The sequence below is a fragment of the Podarcis raffonei genome, chromosome 2, assembly GCF_027172205.1.
Source record: "Podarcis raffonei isolate rPodRaf1 chromosome 2, rPodRaf1.pri, whole genome shotgun sequence".
Taxonomy (NCBI): domain Eukaryota; kingdom Metazoa; phylum Chordata; class Lepidosauria; order Squamata; family Lacertidae; genus Podarcis; species Podarcis raffonei.
The window spans coordinates 105,896,511-105,911,787 of NC_070603.1; the positions used below are offsets into that span (position 1 = coordinate 105,896,511).

A 15,277-nucleotide genomic window follows, 5' to 3' on the forward strand; every position below is an offset into this window, starting at 1 on the left:
AGAAGTTTAAATTGTGCCACCATTCCTTTCTTTCCCAGCTCCCAGAACGTATTCGCCAAGGAGACAGAAAGAATGAAGGTTCTAATTCAGGTTGCAATTTTTATCTCTACAGTGTTGCCCAGGCTGAGAGCCCATGCCAGGGTGGCATGGCAGCAGACAGAATAGCACACAAGACACAGGAACAAGCGGCGTTGAGTAGAATTTAATGACTCGGGACCAAAGACAAACACCAACTTTATACAAAGACAGAGCAAGACTGAGGCCTCCCTGGGAATGGGCCCAGGACAGCCTCATTTGGTTACAGCAATTCCAAGCATGGATAAAAGGGAACAGGGAGCCAAACATTTAAATAGGAGATGGTACTGGCAGTGGTTTCTCACCCCAAGGGGCCAAGAAATCCAAAACGGCTCTGGGGCAGGCAGCCAAGTAGTAGGCCAAGCCGCAGTTCCATGCCTTCCACGTAGGAGGAGAAGGCATAGCAGCAGGTGCCTCCTAAGAGCCTTCTTTACCCAAACTGCCAGACTAAGCAATGCTGGTGAAAGGGGTGGGTGGGTGGGTGCGGAAATCAAGGAAACTGGGAGATGCATACTTCTGTCATGAAGGCCCATTTTGCAGCCATGGTGTCCTGAGCTTGGGATACCAAGAAGGAGCAGATGGGAAAGTGAAAGGGCAGGCAAAAAAAAGGGGGGGGGGCTGTGGAATATTGTGAAGCAGGCACCCATGGTATGGCAAATCGGGAGAAGGCCCCTTAGGGGCAGACACCAACGACACCCACCCCCAACCGCCACCCCCAGTAGAACAGGCTGGGTATGCAAGACAAGGAGTGCAGGTCTCGCCACAGCTCCCCTGCCTCTGTGCAAGGCGACCAAACCAGAACCTTTGGGGCAGGAGATGCAGGAGGAATTGCCGCACCGGGGGCACTCAGTGGGTCTCCCTCGGCACAGGGCAGCCTCTAGTAGGGGGACACGAAGGGAAACCTTTCCAGCTTGCAGGGGAGGAGGAAGGGGGTGGAGCAGAAAGTGCTTGTGTGCTTGAGAAAAGGTCACAGCAGCTCCTCCTCCTTCCCACTGCAGGGGGGACGCCGGGGTGGGGTAGGGCGGGAAGCCACAAAACAAAGCCTTCTTATGTACACCCCACCCGCCACCCACCCCCAGTGCAGAACGACTTAGTCAACTTCCTCCATGTTGCTGTAGGATGGAGCGGGGTGCTCTGCAACACCCTCTGGTGCCAGTGCGGGAGCAACTTCAGGGGCCAGGTTGGTTCCAAAGGGCGGCGAGCTAATTCCCTGCAAACAGAACAAAGCGTTAGAGAGCAGCCGCAAAGGGTGCAAACGTCTCCCTGCCGTGGAAGAAGCTTAATGTCTGTTTCCAATATGAAATATCTATATACACATTGTTTGAAGGTCCAGAAACAGATTTCGGGGAAAGAGTTCATATAAATATAAACCTTATTCATTGACTTCCTTCACGAGTTTTATATCTTGCTTGATTGCAACAAAAACCTCAGAGCAGTTTACAAAAGCAAAACGTTAAAATTATCAGTTAAAGAAAATGGTTACCAAACAGCTGTTTAAAGCATTCAAAAATAATCAAAATATAAAATAAGGTAAAACCCAGTTTAAAAAGCATGTCAGATTTCCACATGTCTGGATAGGCTTGCCTAAACAGAAATGTTTTCAGCAGGCACCAGAAAGAGTACAGTGAAGTACTGGCTGATGTCAATAGGCAGAGGGTTCCCAAGTGTGGCTGCCGCTGCACTACAAGACTGATTTCTTACAAATGCAGAACGAGTATTATGTGGCACCTGTTAACAGTGCCAGATCTGCAGATCAAAGCAGTCAAGTGGACACGTATGAGGTAAGGCAATCTCACAAGTAACCTGGTGTCAAGCTGTTAAGCGCTTTATATACTAGATAATGGTCCGACCACGACAAGGGATTGCATCATTGCCCACCTCCTTGGTCCATCCCTCTTATCATCACTTGGAGCAAAGACTACATCAAGAGTGTGCCCTGCCTGATGTGTTGGGCCAATGACCATGAGAGAGAGCTGTCAAGAGGTCATGAAGTCTTGAGCCAGCTCAGCAGCAGCCTCTGCATGGATATTGTAGTCATTCCAACACCTCAACCAGCCTGATCAAGGATGCTGCTGGGAATGGGGGGGGCGGGGGGCATTCTAGAGACCAGCAGCATCCCAATCTGTCTCTCTAGCCCAACACTGGGGGCAAACCCTCTAAGCCTTTCCCAACACCAATAAGTTTTATGGCAAAGGAGATGGTGCTTTTATGGACAGTAAAACCACTACCACCCTCGATGCCCCCAGTCTAGCCTGGTGCAGTACTATTAACCAGAGGGACCCATCCAGCTCACTCACCCAAGTTTCAGTAATGCAAGCCAGATCAGTCCCTTCAGTGTGAGCAGTTACAGCTAGTCTCATCAGTATATTGTTCAATTAAGTGGCACAATTAAACATGGTGTCTGGTAGGCAGGCACCCAAATACGAACTGGTGTTCTTGAACAGTCAAATCTTAGGAAATTTTAGGAAGAAATCAGTATTTCTGAGTCTAATACATACAAAGCCTTACTCATAATTCTCTCCTGCTCCAGGCTTGAAGAGTCAGCTATCCGCCTAGAGCCGGGTCTACTTTACACAAAACTGCCCCACCACCCCAAGAATCGTGTGCCAAGGAAGCCTACACTCTGTGACCCACATAATAATAATAATAATAATAATAATAATAATAATAATAATAAACATATAGTTTGCAAAAGGGCATGCAGCTAGTGCATCCTGCTTCTGCAAATAGTGGGGAAGGGCAAAAAAGCTACCCTAACCAGTGACTTGAAATCCCACTGAGCTCCTCTTCTACAGATTTCACTAGACATTGCCCATGCGCTTCTGGAACTCTTCTTTGAAGATATCCAGGCTAATAACTGGTTTCTTATTTTGCACAAACACTGAAACTCTCATACAGCCAAGTGAGCTTTGCACCAAACTACAGAACACACAGAGCTACAGAGTTATCACCACCAGAAGAATTTATCCAGTACTATTTCGCTACAATTCAACGAGTGGCCCAACCAATTCCTTGGTTCCCCTTGTGAACCAGGAGCAACAACAGCTAAGACTGGACAGGCTTGGGAGCCAGTGGGAAGATATATGTGTGGACACGCAGAACCCCCGTTAAATTTAGAAAGCAGGTGCTAAAAGAAAGGAGCAGCTGGGGAAAGAAAGGAGCCCATCCATATCTCTTTAGAACAGCTTAGGTTTATTAAATACAATAAATAAATACACAGTGAAAGCTTTCCCACAGCACAATGCAATGCCTTTATCCACCCAGCTGGCAGAGGATGACTTCCTTAGGGTCGGGACGTCCTCACCAGAATTGCACATGGATCAGGCTGTGCTCTTTGGCACTGGTGCGGCTAGAGGCTGCCCACTTCCTGGGGCACAGCAGGAGTACCAGCACCAGACAACCTGAAAACTGGGCACTGGAGACAAGGCCATATCCCTTTCCCTCCCTGCAACGAAAGGGACGGGGGTGGGTGGGGGAGCCTCTCTGAAAAGTGCTGGGAAGAATGTGCAAGATGATGTTGTTAGAGTTGCGTAATGTTTATGAGTATAATATTAACAACAAACAATAATGATACACAAACCAAGGAAGGGGTGTCGCGAAGAATAAGACCTGGGCTCTAGGATCACAAGCTCTCTCTTACTTATGTGGCCACAGCCAAGAGCCTAAATCGGGGTACTCAGGATTGAACCTGTAGTCAAAGAGGCACCAGAGGGATCCTGCACTGCACTGGAAAAGCCACACAGCCTGCAGGGCCAGATTAAAAGAACACAAGGCCACACGACTCTGACGCCAGAGACACACTTCTGTTTCCTCGTGTGCACACAGACGTTGCCTAAGCATTCAGAAACAGGTACGGGAGCTGTGAGGCAAGTTGAAGTAGTGTCTTCTCTTTAGCTGGGGCCCTGCGCTAAAGAACATTTAGCTGAACTGCGGTCTCACGTCTCGATGGAAAGATTTGTAAGATGCCATAAAACAAAACAAAAAAGATGATGATGCAGTTGGCTGAAAGCCAACACTATCCTGGTGAGGGAACCTAATCCATCAATATTCGGAAGAGTCAGCAATACATTCTCACTCCCTCAAACAATGAGGGAACAGAAGCCTGGGGACTTCTTTTCCACCCCGCCTCCAAGCACAGCGCTGATGCCCAACTGGGTAAGAGGTCACGACCTTCAACTACTAGGCACATAGGGCAGGGGGCAGCTGTAGACCCAATACAGAGGAGCAATCCCAAGACAGGGAGTGGCCAAGACCAACAGATTCCCATCCAGTTAGAGAGACTAATTTCTGTAGCTCTGCAGCCTCTGCTGGAGTTCACAGATGTGATTCACGCGGGCCAAAGTCTTACAAGGCCGCAGCGCTTTAAAGGGCCTTTTCCCAGTTGCCAATCCATGTGGGACACGGGCCAAGCAGGAGAGAGCAGGTCCTAGACTTGAGGGCTTCTTGATGGGGAGGCATTGGCACTAGGGCTTCTTCTTGCACCCACCCTGGCAGGGAGCATCCAAGGCCTTCGTCGCAAAGGTGTAATGGGAGGAGAGCCAAGGCTGAGGCGAGTGAGCTACCCTCCTTCTGGGTGCTGTTTCTGCTGCTGCTGCTACTACCTCCAGCGAGTCTGATAGATGAGTGGGTAGAAAACATTCAGTAAGAGTGCCACAATGGCTGCCATGGTGCCCAGGACAAAGTATCGGACACGGCCTTCATCGGGACAGTCTGGGGCGAGGTGCCTTGTTCTTCGGCTGCAAGACCTCCAAGGGCTCCTCATCAGCCTCCTGGCAGCTTCCTCTTCAGCCTCCAGTTCCTGCCAGAGCAGAGAAGCCTGCGATGTGGAAACCTGCGTCAGCACTTGGTGAGAACACAGCGGCAAACCCCTCAGTCACCCACACGCTGCCCTGCCCCTGCCCGGAACAGCCTGCCTGCAAGCGCACCTTTCCCACGGCAGATCTCTCTGCTGCGGCCCCACAGATTTTCTGCCCCCCCTCGCTATACAGCTCCAGTAGTTCAGATACGGGGGCCTCCCAGGGACAGAGTGAGGAGCACAAGCCACAGAAGGATGGAGGGCAAGCGAGCCCCAGCTTGTCAGAGTGAGGCATCCATGCTGGCTGGCTGGCTGGCTGGCTGGGGTCAGAGTTCTTCCCCCCCTGTCTGCAAGCGTCAGCACCAGCTCAATCCTTTCAAAAGACCCAGTCACCAAAGTCATCACAGCCCAGACTTCCTTGTATGCGCAAATGCACTGGACCATTCAGCCACACTGGGTGAGAACACGAGGATCATTCATAAACAGCCAATCGCAGTTGAGCTTTTGCTGGTGACAACATGAGGATCTGATGGCAGGCAGTCACATCCAAGCGCTTGCAGGTGGGAACATGAGGATCTTTCGGAAGGATGACAGCTAATCAACAGCTCAGCTTTGGCAAGTGGAAAAACCATGAGGAACATTCAGAGATGGCAGCCAATCATAATCACTCTTGTTTCTTTTTCTTTTTAAAAAAAAAAACCACAACAATGACGACACAGTTGCACAGGACTTAGTTGCAGAGTAACCAGTCACAGACCAGCTCTTCCACGTACAGAAAAATCATTCAGACCAGTCAGCCAATCACTGTGATTTCCTAGGTAGGGGTTTAAAGGCGGGCAGAATCTGTCTTATCTTCCCCACTCCATCCCTTGGGATCTGTGCACAGGGGGTTCCTGCTGCTTCCAGACCTCCCATATTCTAAAGCTGGTTGGGGAGGGTGATGTTTTATAGCTGGTTTGAGGCGCCAGTTTTGCTGCACGGGTCAGCTGCCAGAGCCCACAGGCACAAAGGGAATCTTGGCTTAAGGCACACAGGCCCCTCTGGCAGCTTCTCTGAATGGCTCTGTCTGCATCCTCTCCTCCTGAGTAGGCCATGTGGTTCCAATCGGTCTTGGCTTGCTGGGCAGGTGGCCAGGGGCAAAACACACCGCCCAGCTCCAGCAAGAAAGGGCAAGAACAATACGGCCTGCCCCGCAGCATAGCCTTGGAGCTTAACCCCTGCCTAGGAAGCCGTCCTGGGCAGGATGCCACCACACCACATGGCAGAACCCCCAGGAGACGCCAGTGCCCCCAACCCAAGTGCACATTGGAGGCTCTCGTCCAGGTGGCTGGCATTGCCTCAGAAAGCAGTGCTGGCCTTCTGCCTCCCCGGTCGCTACCATGTTAATGGCTGGGAACAGAGTGGAGGGGAAAGAGAAAGGAGAGGCTCCCAAGGCAACAGGAGCGCCGAGTGCACAGCAGTCCACAGTGCTGGAATCACCTTGGCTGCTCAGGAACCGTGGCATTGCCGTTTCTCTGGCACCATTCCCTCATCAGCTAATTTTGCACGGAACCTGCTGCTGTCACCCACAACTCTGAAGCTGGCACCCTCCATATTGAGGGGATCTTTCCCCCCAAGCCAATTCCCCACCCACCCGCAGGCGCCTTCGACTCAGGGTAGCCTTCCTGTTCTTGAGAAGGGCCTCTCTGTTCCTATCAAGACCTTCCCCCGACAGCCTTGAATGTTTGTCATTTTTCCAGGACACAACTGTTGGACGGAGGCCCACAGCCCAGCCAGAGCCGTGAGGGGGAGCCCCTTGGCCCGTTAGCAGGCCAAGGCAACACTTTGAGGCGGGGAAGACAGGCAGTTCCCCCCAAAGCCCTCACCTGATTGGCTGCTGCCTCGGCAGATGGAGCCATGTCGGCCCGAGGGTCTGAGGGATGCGGTGGCCCCCGTGGGGGTCTCTCCACTGGAGAGTTTCGTCGGCGGTAGAAGAGCACGTAGGCGTATCGCGTCACCACCTGGCTTTCATCCACTGTGGTGACGGTGCTGTCATCAAAGAGCCGCCATCCTGTGAAAGGGGACAAGGAAGCGATAAGCACACCAAGCTCTGTGACCCACTGATGAGCAACACTGCCTGATCCTCACCTGTCCTTCACTCTTGCAGGAAGGCAAGCACAGTCTCCAGGTCTCCCATGCATCAGGAAAGAGCTACCCAGTGCACTCACCCAAATTTAGCCCACAACCTACCAACGCGGTAGCTCCCACAGCCTTGCCTTGCTGTCCAAGGTGCATTCATGGGTGCTGCTTCCCTGGCAGAGGTTAGCAGACTTGTGAGGGATTGTGCAAAGATGCCAGGACACCCCAGAATTAACTGAGAGCGATGAAGCCGGCAAGTGGGATCCTGTCACTATGTGAACCTATGAAATGTTTCCCCACCTACATGGACACCCTCTGACACTACTGTCACATTCACAAGTCCTAAAACGACTATTTATTCTTCAGTGTATTTGTCGAGGGCAGCATGTATTGGGGATTCATCAGATTCCCTTCCACCAAATCCCACTGTCAGCAAATTCCCAAGCAATGGGAAGAACAAACTGACTGGAAGTTAGGAGGGAGAAGGGAGTGCAGGGCACGGCAGCCCTATTCCCATGAATGGCAAGGTCGTTGGCCCACAATGCTTACATGAGTGCCAGAATGGTATCTCATTTCTTGAAGTAAAAAGTAGCCAGCTACCAACCCTACTGGTCAAGATTGCTCACATGCAGAACAGAGAAGAAGAAAAAGCCTGGAGAAGAGGAGGTTAAGGGGTGATATGATAGCCATGTTCAAATATATAAAAGGATGTCACATAGAGGAGGGAGAAAGGTTGTTTTCTGCTGCTCCAGAGAAGCGGACACGGAGCAATGGATCCAAACTACAAGAAAGAAGATTCCACCTAAACATTAGGAAGAACTTCCTGACAGTAAGAGCTGTTCGACAGTGGAATTTGCTGCCAAGGAGTGTGGTGGAGTCTCCTTCTTTGGAGGTCTTTAAGCAGAGGCTTGACAACCATATGTCAGGAGTGCTCTGATGGTGTTTCCTGCTTGGCAGGGGGTTGGACTCGATGGCCCTTGTGGTCTCTTCCAACTCTATGATTCTATGATTCTATGAAAAAGATTCTGCTTAGAAAACACTTCTATATAATGTTACTCAAAATAAAACAATACAGTCGTACCTTGGATCCCAAATGCCTTGCGAGTTGAATGTTTTGGCTCCCGAATGCCGCAAACCCGGAAGTGAGTGTTCTGGTTTGCGAACGTTCTTTGGAACCCGAACGTCCGACACGGCTTCTGATTGGCTACAGGAGCTTCCTGCAGCCAATTGGAAGCTGCGTCTTGGTTTCCGAATGTTTTGGAAGTCAAATGGGCTTCTGGAACGGATTCCGTTTGACTTCCAAAGTACTACTGTATATCCCTAAAACACTCAAATTAGACCTGCTTCCCAGAGTCTTCCAAAATCCTACCATGTGAGGAGCTGGCTCTAAATTCAATCTTGAAAGGCTGAGGAAGCAATAAGAAGTATTCAGAACAATCTCCCTGGAACTTACTAGTACAGAGGGGTCCAGCTCTTTTTGACTGTGCATGTGTTCCACTGCATCAAGACCTCTCCCATCATGAAGGAGGAAGGGCAGTGATTTTTCTTTGCAAATGAGTGGTGGAGGCCAAGCTGTGCTGAGGAGAAAGCCTTTTCTTGCCCTAAATCCTACTTAAAATGTGAAGCCTTCTCCTCCCTTGCACCTGAAACATTCAGCACTTACTATGGAGGAAGACCCTACTACTTCCTCACTGATGCCTTATCAAAGCAGCAATGTGTGCCCTAGCCAAGATCTTTCTCCTTGTGTAGGTCTCTGAGAAGATTCTACATCAATGGCTGGAACTTGGCTAGACAATCGATGGCTACCAGACCACGCGAAGCTCCCCACCCCCTGGCCTGGCAACTCACCCACATCACTGCGTTGGCTGTTCTTGTCACTGGGCAGCCGCGCATAGGCTGTGTAGTGTCCGCCAATCATGCCCCCATAGTGGTTGATAACTGCATACAGGTCATACATGGGCAGCTGCTGCTCATCCTTCTGGCCAATGCAGAACTTGCTCAAGTCCAAGCTCCTGGGGACAGAGATAGGAATAAGGTACACAGCTGCCTTAACTTGTCCTATCTATATGTGTTTCAAGGCAGGCAATACAAGAAATCTGCAGATTGCTTTGAGAAGTGGACTGAGTTCCCCATCCCAACAAACTAAAGACTGGGGGCCAGGTGTTCCTAACTTGCTCTGTTCAAAACGGGCAGATTTCAGAAGAGCAGCCACTGGAATTGGTTGCAGCAATACGGAAGATAAATTTGTGGCACTTTGAAGAGGGATCAAGTTTGCTTAGCGGGAGCTTGAGCCTACTTTCATCCGACACATGGTGGATACACATGCACCACAACTGAGGACCTAAGGATGCACGTTTGACCATCACATGCATCCGATGAAGCAGGCTCTCACCTGTGAAAGAGGAATGTGCTGTGGCCTCAACATGAAGGCACCACCAGCCTATGCTTCCTGCCCCTCCCAAAAGATTTCGCCCAACTTCAGTTCCACCCTCCCTTCCAAACAACGGGGTGGCCAATTAGGCTGCCTCCTTGCCACATGGGACGTAAATGCAGAGAAAAGGGTTGACAAGCATAGCCTGAGCATAAAGGTAAAGGTAAAGGTACCCCTGCCCATACGGGCCAATCTTGTCAGACTCTAGGGTTGTGCGCTCATCTCACTTAAGAGGCCAGGAGCCAGCGCTGTCCGAAGACACTTCCGGGTCACGTGGCCAGCGTGACGAAGCCGCTCTGGCGAGCCAGCACTAGCGCAGCACATGGAAAGCCGTGTACCTTCCCGCTATAAAGCGGTACCTATTTATCTACTTGCACTTAGGGGTGCTTTCGAACTGCTAGGTGGGCAGGAGCTGGGACCGAAGACGGGAGCTCACCCCGCCGCGGGGATTCGAACCGCTGACCATACGATCGGCAAGTCCTAGGCACTGAGGTTTTGCCCACAGCGCCACCCACGTCCCTATAGCCTGAGCATATAGAGCGCTAAACACCCTTGGTGCTAAGACAGGGCCTGACACTGCAGCCACATCTGATCCAGGCTTGGAGTGGAGGGAGACGCTTTCCTGTGCGAAGTCCAAGTAGGAGCAAAGGAACACAAAGTGCAGCAGCATCTCCTCACCGCACTGGGAAATCCACCATGTCATTGATCTTGTCTCTCCAAATAAAGCTGCGGAAGGAGAAGCGCTTGAGCTGTATGATGAGGACGTTGGGCAGGCGCCACAGCATGAGCTGCTTGGATGCCTCACGGTGCTGCTTACATTTCGGGCAGTACCTGTGTGGGGAAAAGGGGGGGGGGTCTGTTAGCTTCCTTTGCTGCCAGTTCTGCTCTTTACCAACCCGTTTTGCCGCACTACGGAAGACCAAGGCATCCTGTTTGTGTTCCTGAGATCAAAGGGTTTAGAAACAGGCTTTGATCACAGCTGCAGTATGCAGCATTCAGCTGATGGGAGAATGTGAGCTCTTTAATTGGCAGAGGGGGGCTTCCACCTGACGTGGTTTCAGAGAAGAACGTGACTGAATGTGGGACATGCTGAAGCATGCCTGAGGAGCCCAGGAATTCAACAGAACTCTCAGTCCTCTTCAGGCCCTCCACAAACTCCCAATAGTCCCTACTGTGCAGCACTCGACGGCCATCTGTCTTGGATGCTTTAGCTGCGATCCCTGCATTGCAGAGGGCTGGATCAGCTGACCCTTGGCCGTCTCCTCCCAATTCCATGAATCTATGATCCTATTATCACTTCAGTGTTTGGAAGCAGTAACCATTTCCCAGCCTACAAAAGCTGCATATCTGAACCCCAAAACTAGCTGCACAGTGTATACGTTTCACAGACACTTTGGGATCTTGCGTATGGGGTTGTCTTTGCCCACAGAGAACCCTTTCTTACCAGGCCTCCTCTGGGGCTAACACCTCTGGCTTGGTGAAGAGGTTGAGGCACTGCTCCAGGGTGAAGTGTCCTGCCCTGGCTGCCTCACTCGCAGAGCCGGGATCCTCTACGCACTCCAGCTCCTTGGACTCTACCAGAACAAACTCCTTCATCCTCTCGTTGTTCTTCCAAACCAGGGCCAGAGAACAATCATCTGTCAGGTCAAGAGGGACATCTCCTGCAAGGATACGGAAGTTTACAGATGGTGCCACCCATCTAAACATACCAGGCCAAAAACAAACGCCCAAGAAATAAGAACCAGAGCAGGGGTAGCCAATGTAGTGGGGTCTCCAGCAGTTGTAGACTGAAACCATAATCAGGTCCAGCCCAGCCAGGTCAATGGCCTGGAATTAGGGGAGCCATAACTTCTAGAGGGTGGTCATATTGGCCACCACCAAACTAAGAACATAGAAAGGGTGTATGGAGCAAGAAACATGAGAGAAGAGGGAGGCAATTCCTTATCAAAGCTAGTTTCAATTCTTTGTGAGCAGGAAGATTTGCAAGCTTGTTCATAGCTCACCATGATCCTGCAAAGCAAGTTGCTACTAAGCCCAAATTTCACATGGATGGAACTGGGGCCAGGCCAAGGAGATTACTCCTCTCTAAAGTCACCCAAGCGGAGCTTGCAGCCAAACATTCCACTAGATCACATGCTGGCCCTCCAAGTAACGGATGGGAAAGCCACCAAGGCCGCTTAAAATGAAAGACTGGGTGTAGGAGTGTGGGGACAGATACCCAAGACAAAGCAGAAAAGGAACAACTGCAGGCCCCATTGTCTGTTTCTGCAACTGTGTAGCATAGGTCAACGTCAACTATGCTGGAGGAGGAAAAGCCAGGAATTCCAGCTCCAAGGACTGTGCTTTCCTCCCCAGAACTTGTGCTTGTTTGGCACTCCTTCGGGTGGGTTGCTTGTATCCCACACAAATGTGGTAGTGGGAACCTTAAATCAGCATCCTGAGAATTGGGACCGACAAGGGCCGCTGAATTCTAATAGAAGTCATCTATGGGACAAGACATCCAACTAAGACTTCCAGCAGCCAGGTTCTTGGTACCTTGCTTAGCTTCTTATCCCTTCCCCATAGCTACCAGAAAGATGTGGAATAATAAATATAGGTTTGTATGAGTCACACAGATAGCAGACTTCAACCTTTTGTGCAGAGTGTGCATAATTTTAGCCCAGGAGAGACAGCCCCCGCTAGAGCTGATCAGCAGCATACATGCATTCCTTTAGGGGCTCCACAGCACCTTGCACTGGATAAACAGATTAGATCCAGCCTCTATCACCACAGAAGATCTCCCAAAGCAAGGATGGGGCCCTCTCAAAACGCCAAGCCAAGTGTTCCAAGATGGCACTGCTTTCAGAACCCTGAGATTTTAACCCTCACCTTTGTCCTCCAGCTTCTGCTCTTTGTTAGCGGCATCAATTTTGTTGATGTAGAACTGGGTAGCGTGGGAACTCAGCCCCTCAGCCGGATGCTGGTAACCTGGGATGGCAGCTGTAGGCAAGCAAGGGAGGGATGGTGAGTGGCAGCAGCTCAGCCGGCAGCCCCTTCTTTCCTCTGCTCAGCCACCCTATCCCCCTTTCCACAGCTGGGACAGCATTTCATCTACAAAGCCGTGGAGATGGCTGGGGTCTTCAGGAAGCGCACAAAACACGGGAAACAGCCCTGCTTCAGGATATGCATATTTGCTTCTTGTCAGCTGTGTTACGTTCTGCTGCTTAGAAGCCTCCACCCTACGCAGCATGAGGCATGTGGAATAAATTGTTTTCCTAATCCCGCTTTTGGGGAACAATGGGGACAAAAGCATTTAATAAAGTTGCTTGATTTTATGATTTTGATTTTATTATTATTTATTATTTCTCCTTCTTCTTATTTGGCTTCTGGTATCTGAAAGCAGAGGCTGTTGGGAAACTTGCCTGCTGCCTACAGAGCTCCTCGTGCAACAAGCAGCCCCAAGGAACTCTGGCGTAACAGCCGTACCAAAAAGTGGTGAGAAACCCCTTGGGAATGCAGACGCCCAAAGTAGCAGCCAGTGTAGGGTGGGGGGTTTTAAAGAAGGCCCATTCAGATTTGCCTACCTTCCGGCTTGGGGAGTCTCTCAAAGGGCCCCTCCCTTTCCACAAAGCTGTCAGCCCGTGTGTCCAGGGAGGTCTCGGAGAAGCCCGAATCCAAGCTCAGCCCCGAGCCTCTTCCTGCGGGGACCTTGCTTCTCACAGCGCTGGCGTCCCCCAGTTCCGGCTGCAGCTCAGGGGCCGAGAGAGACGGCTGGGGCTCCTGCGGCAGGTGTGGGGCCCTGGCCCCGTCTCCCGACTCCATGGCGGTGGAGGCGTCATCGGCGGCAGAAGCCGCGGCGGCGGCGGCAGACGCGACTGTGGCGCTGCTGCTGCTCCGGGCCAGGGCCTCTGGTTTCTCGGGAGGCTGGTGCTGCAAGCCTTGCTCTGGCGACATCCTGCCCACCTGGAATGGTGGCTGGAACACGCTGACCGAGTACCTGAGCAGGGAGAGGAAAAGCCGTCCGCTAAGAGGACAAAAGTAGAGACATCACCTTGCCAACAAAGGTCTGTATAGTAAGAGAGCCAGTGTGGTGTAGTGGTTAAGAGCGGTAGTCTCGAAATCTGGGGAACAAAGGTCTGTATAGTAAAAGCCATGGTTTTCCCAGTAGTGATGTATGGAAGTGAGAGCTGGACCATAAAGAAGGCTGATAGCCGAAGAATTGATGCTTTTGAGTTATGGTGCTGGAGAAGACTCTTGAGAGTCCCATGGACTACAAGAAGATCCATTCTGAAGGAAATCAGCCCTGAGTGCTCACTGGAAGGACAGATCGTGAAGCTGAGGCTCCAATACTTTGGCCATCTCATGAGAACAGAAGACTCCCTGGAAAAGACCCTGATGTTGGGAAAGATGGAGGGCACAAGGAGAAGGGGACGACAGAGGATGAGATGGTTGGACAGTGTTCTCGAAGCTACCAGCATGAGTTTGACCAAACTGTGGGAGGCAGTGGAATACAGGAGTGCCTGGCGTGCTCTGGTCCATGGGGTCACAAAGAGTCGGAAGCGACTAAACAACAACAACAACAAAGAGGTCACAGCCTGTCTGAAGAGGGAATGTGCTGCTGGCACTGAGGAAGGAAATGGAAGCTTCCTTGCTGCCTCGGCCAAAGCCTACAAAACGAGCCAAGCAGCGGCGGCTGGCCAAGCGCCCAAGAGCGCTGCCAATACTCTGGCTACCTTACCTCGCGTAACCTTCCAGAAGCTGGGCCAGCCGTGCATAGGTGAGGCGTGACTCCGGCACGCTGATGAGGAAGGGGAAGCCAATGTTCTCAGGGAGGCACAAAGCTTTGTGGTCGGGCCAGTGTGTTTTCTGGCACACTCTGAAACACACACAAAGACAGTCTCATGCAGAGGGCCGCAGGGGCTTGACGCAGCCACCCCAGCCCAGCCTGGGAGCAAGAGACGGCTCTCGGCTACGGAGAGGGTGAAAAAAAGAAGGGGCGACTTACACGTTGCAATAGCCGACACGGTAGCACCGAGTGCAGCGCTTCAGCTTCTCCTCTTCTGACTGCTGCTTCTTCTGACAGGCGGCACATTTGGTGATGGGAACGCTGGGCACCTGAGGACGCTTAGGGGAGAGAAATTGCCCGTTTAGGGTGACTGGGAAGTGGTGGGCACCTGTACTGGGAAGGTGGCAGGACAGGATGTGTAGGTTTCACCTTGAAAGCGTAAGAGCTTTCTTTCCATCTCCTTCTCGTACACCTGTGATGGCAGCTCCTGGCACTTACCTGTTGGACCTGCAGCTCCACCACACGCTCCTTGGCCAGGTCTGGAGAAAGCACTTCAAAGCACAGCAGGAGGTCCGTGGGGGAAACCGTGTCCAATGAGTGCGAAGGCAAGAACATGCGGTGGAAGCGGTTCTTGATTACCTAACCAAAGGAAAAAAGGGAGGTGAAGTCCTGTCCAAAAGATGCCCTTTCCTCCCTCCAGTCTCACACATAAAGGCAAACTTCAGGTTCAGGTACAATGTACTTCTGACCACCAGGTGCTTGGGTTGGGGTGTGGGGCAGAGAGCTAACCAGGGGAAAAGCAATTTGCTCTGCTTCTGAGCTTCCCGGGGCATGTGGACTGTCCAAGATGGAACGATAAGCGTGGCCTGGAGCCAATAAATAAATCAAATACTGAACAAGCAGGGTATGCAACAAATGCTGCAAAAAAATGTTGTGGTGAATGGTGCACCTGTTCTGGATTTCCAGCTGGCCAATCAAACCCCACTCCAGGATACTCAATTTTCTCATCATCCTCCAATTTCCTTTTTTCCTCCAACAGCTGAACAGTCTTGCCATGCCCACCGGGAATGCCAAATCCTCAGAGCAGTTCTGA

General features: G+C 51.4%; 1 protein-coding gene across 14 annotated transcripts in view; it reads right to left on the reverse strand.

The window, feature by feature from the left end:
- Positions 1-186: 186 nt before the first annotated feature.
- The window catches only part of USP19 (ubiquitin specific peptidase 19), a 42,040-nt gene continuing 26,949 nt past the window's right edge, over positions 187-15,277 (reverse strand). For 10 of the 14 annotated variants that reach the window (XM_053378439.1, XM_053378443.1, XM_053378440.1 and 7 more), the window contains 10 exons: positions 14,683-14,823; positions 14,404-14,522; positions 14,137-14,274; positions 12,983-13,395; positions 12,288-12,398; positions 10,864-11,080; positions 10,098-10,250; positions 8,837-9,000; positions 6,736-6,920; positions 3,249-4,891 (listed from right to left, as the gene is read on the reverse strand). In XM_053378439.1, coding sequence (XP_053234414.1) covers positions 4,673-4,891; positions 6,736-6,920; positions 8,837-9,000; positions 10,098-10,250; positions 10,864-11,080; positions 12,288-12,398; positions 12,983-13,395; positions 14,137-14,274; positions 14,404-14,522; positions 14,683-14,823 — 1,860 coding nt within the window. In that variant the 3' untranslated portion in view covers positions 3,249-4,672. Of the gene's footprint in view, positions 1,286-3,248; positions 4,892-4,939; positions 5,481-6,735; positions 6,921-8,836; positions 9,001-10,097; positions 10,251-10,863; positions 11,081-12,287; positions 12,399-12,982; positions 13,396-14,136; positions 14,275-14,403; positions 14,523-14,682; positions 14,824-15,277 lie in introns of those variants that run through there. The other 4 variants (XM_053378448.1, XM_053378453.1, XM_053378452.1 and 1 more) reach the window with 2 other exon arrangements.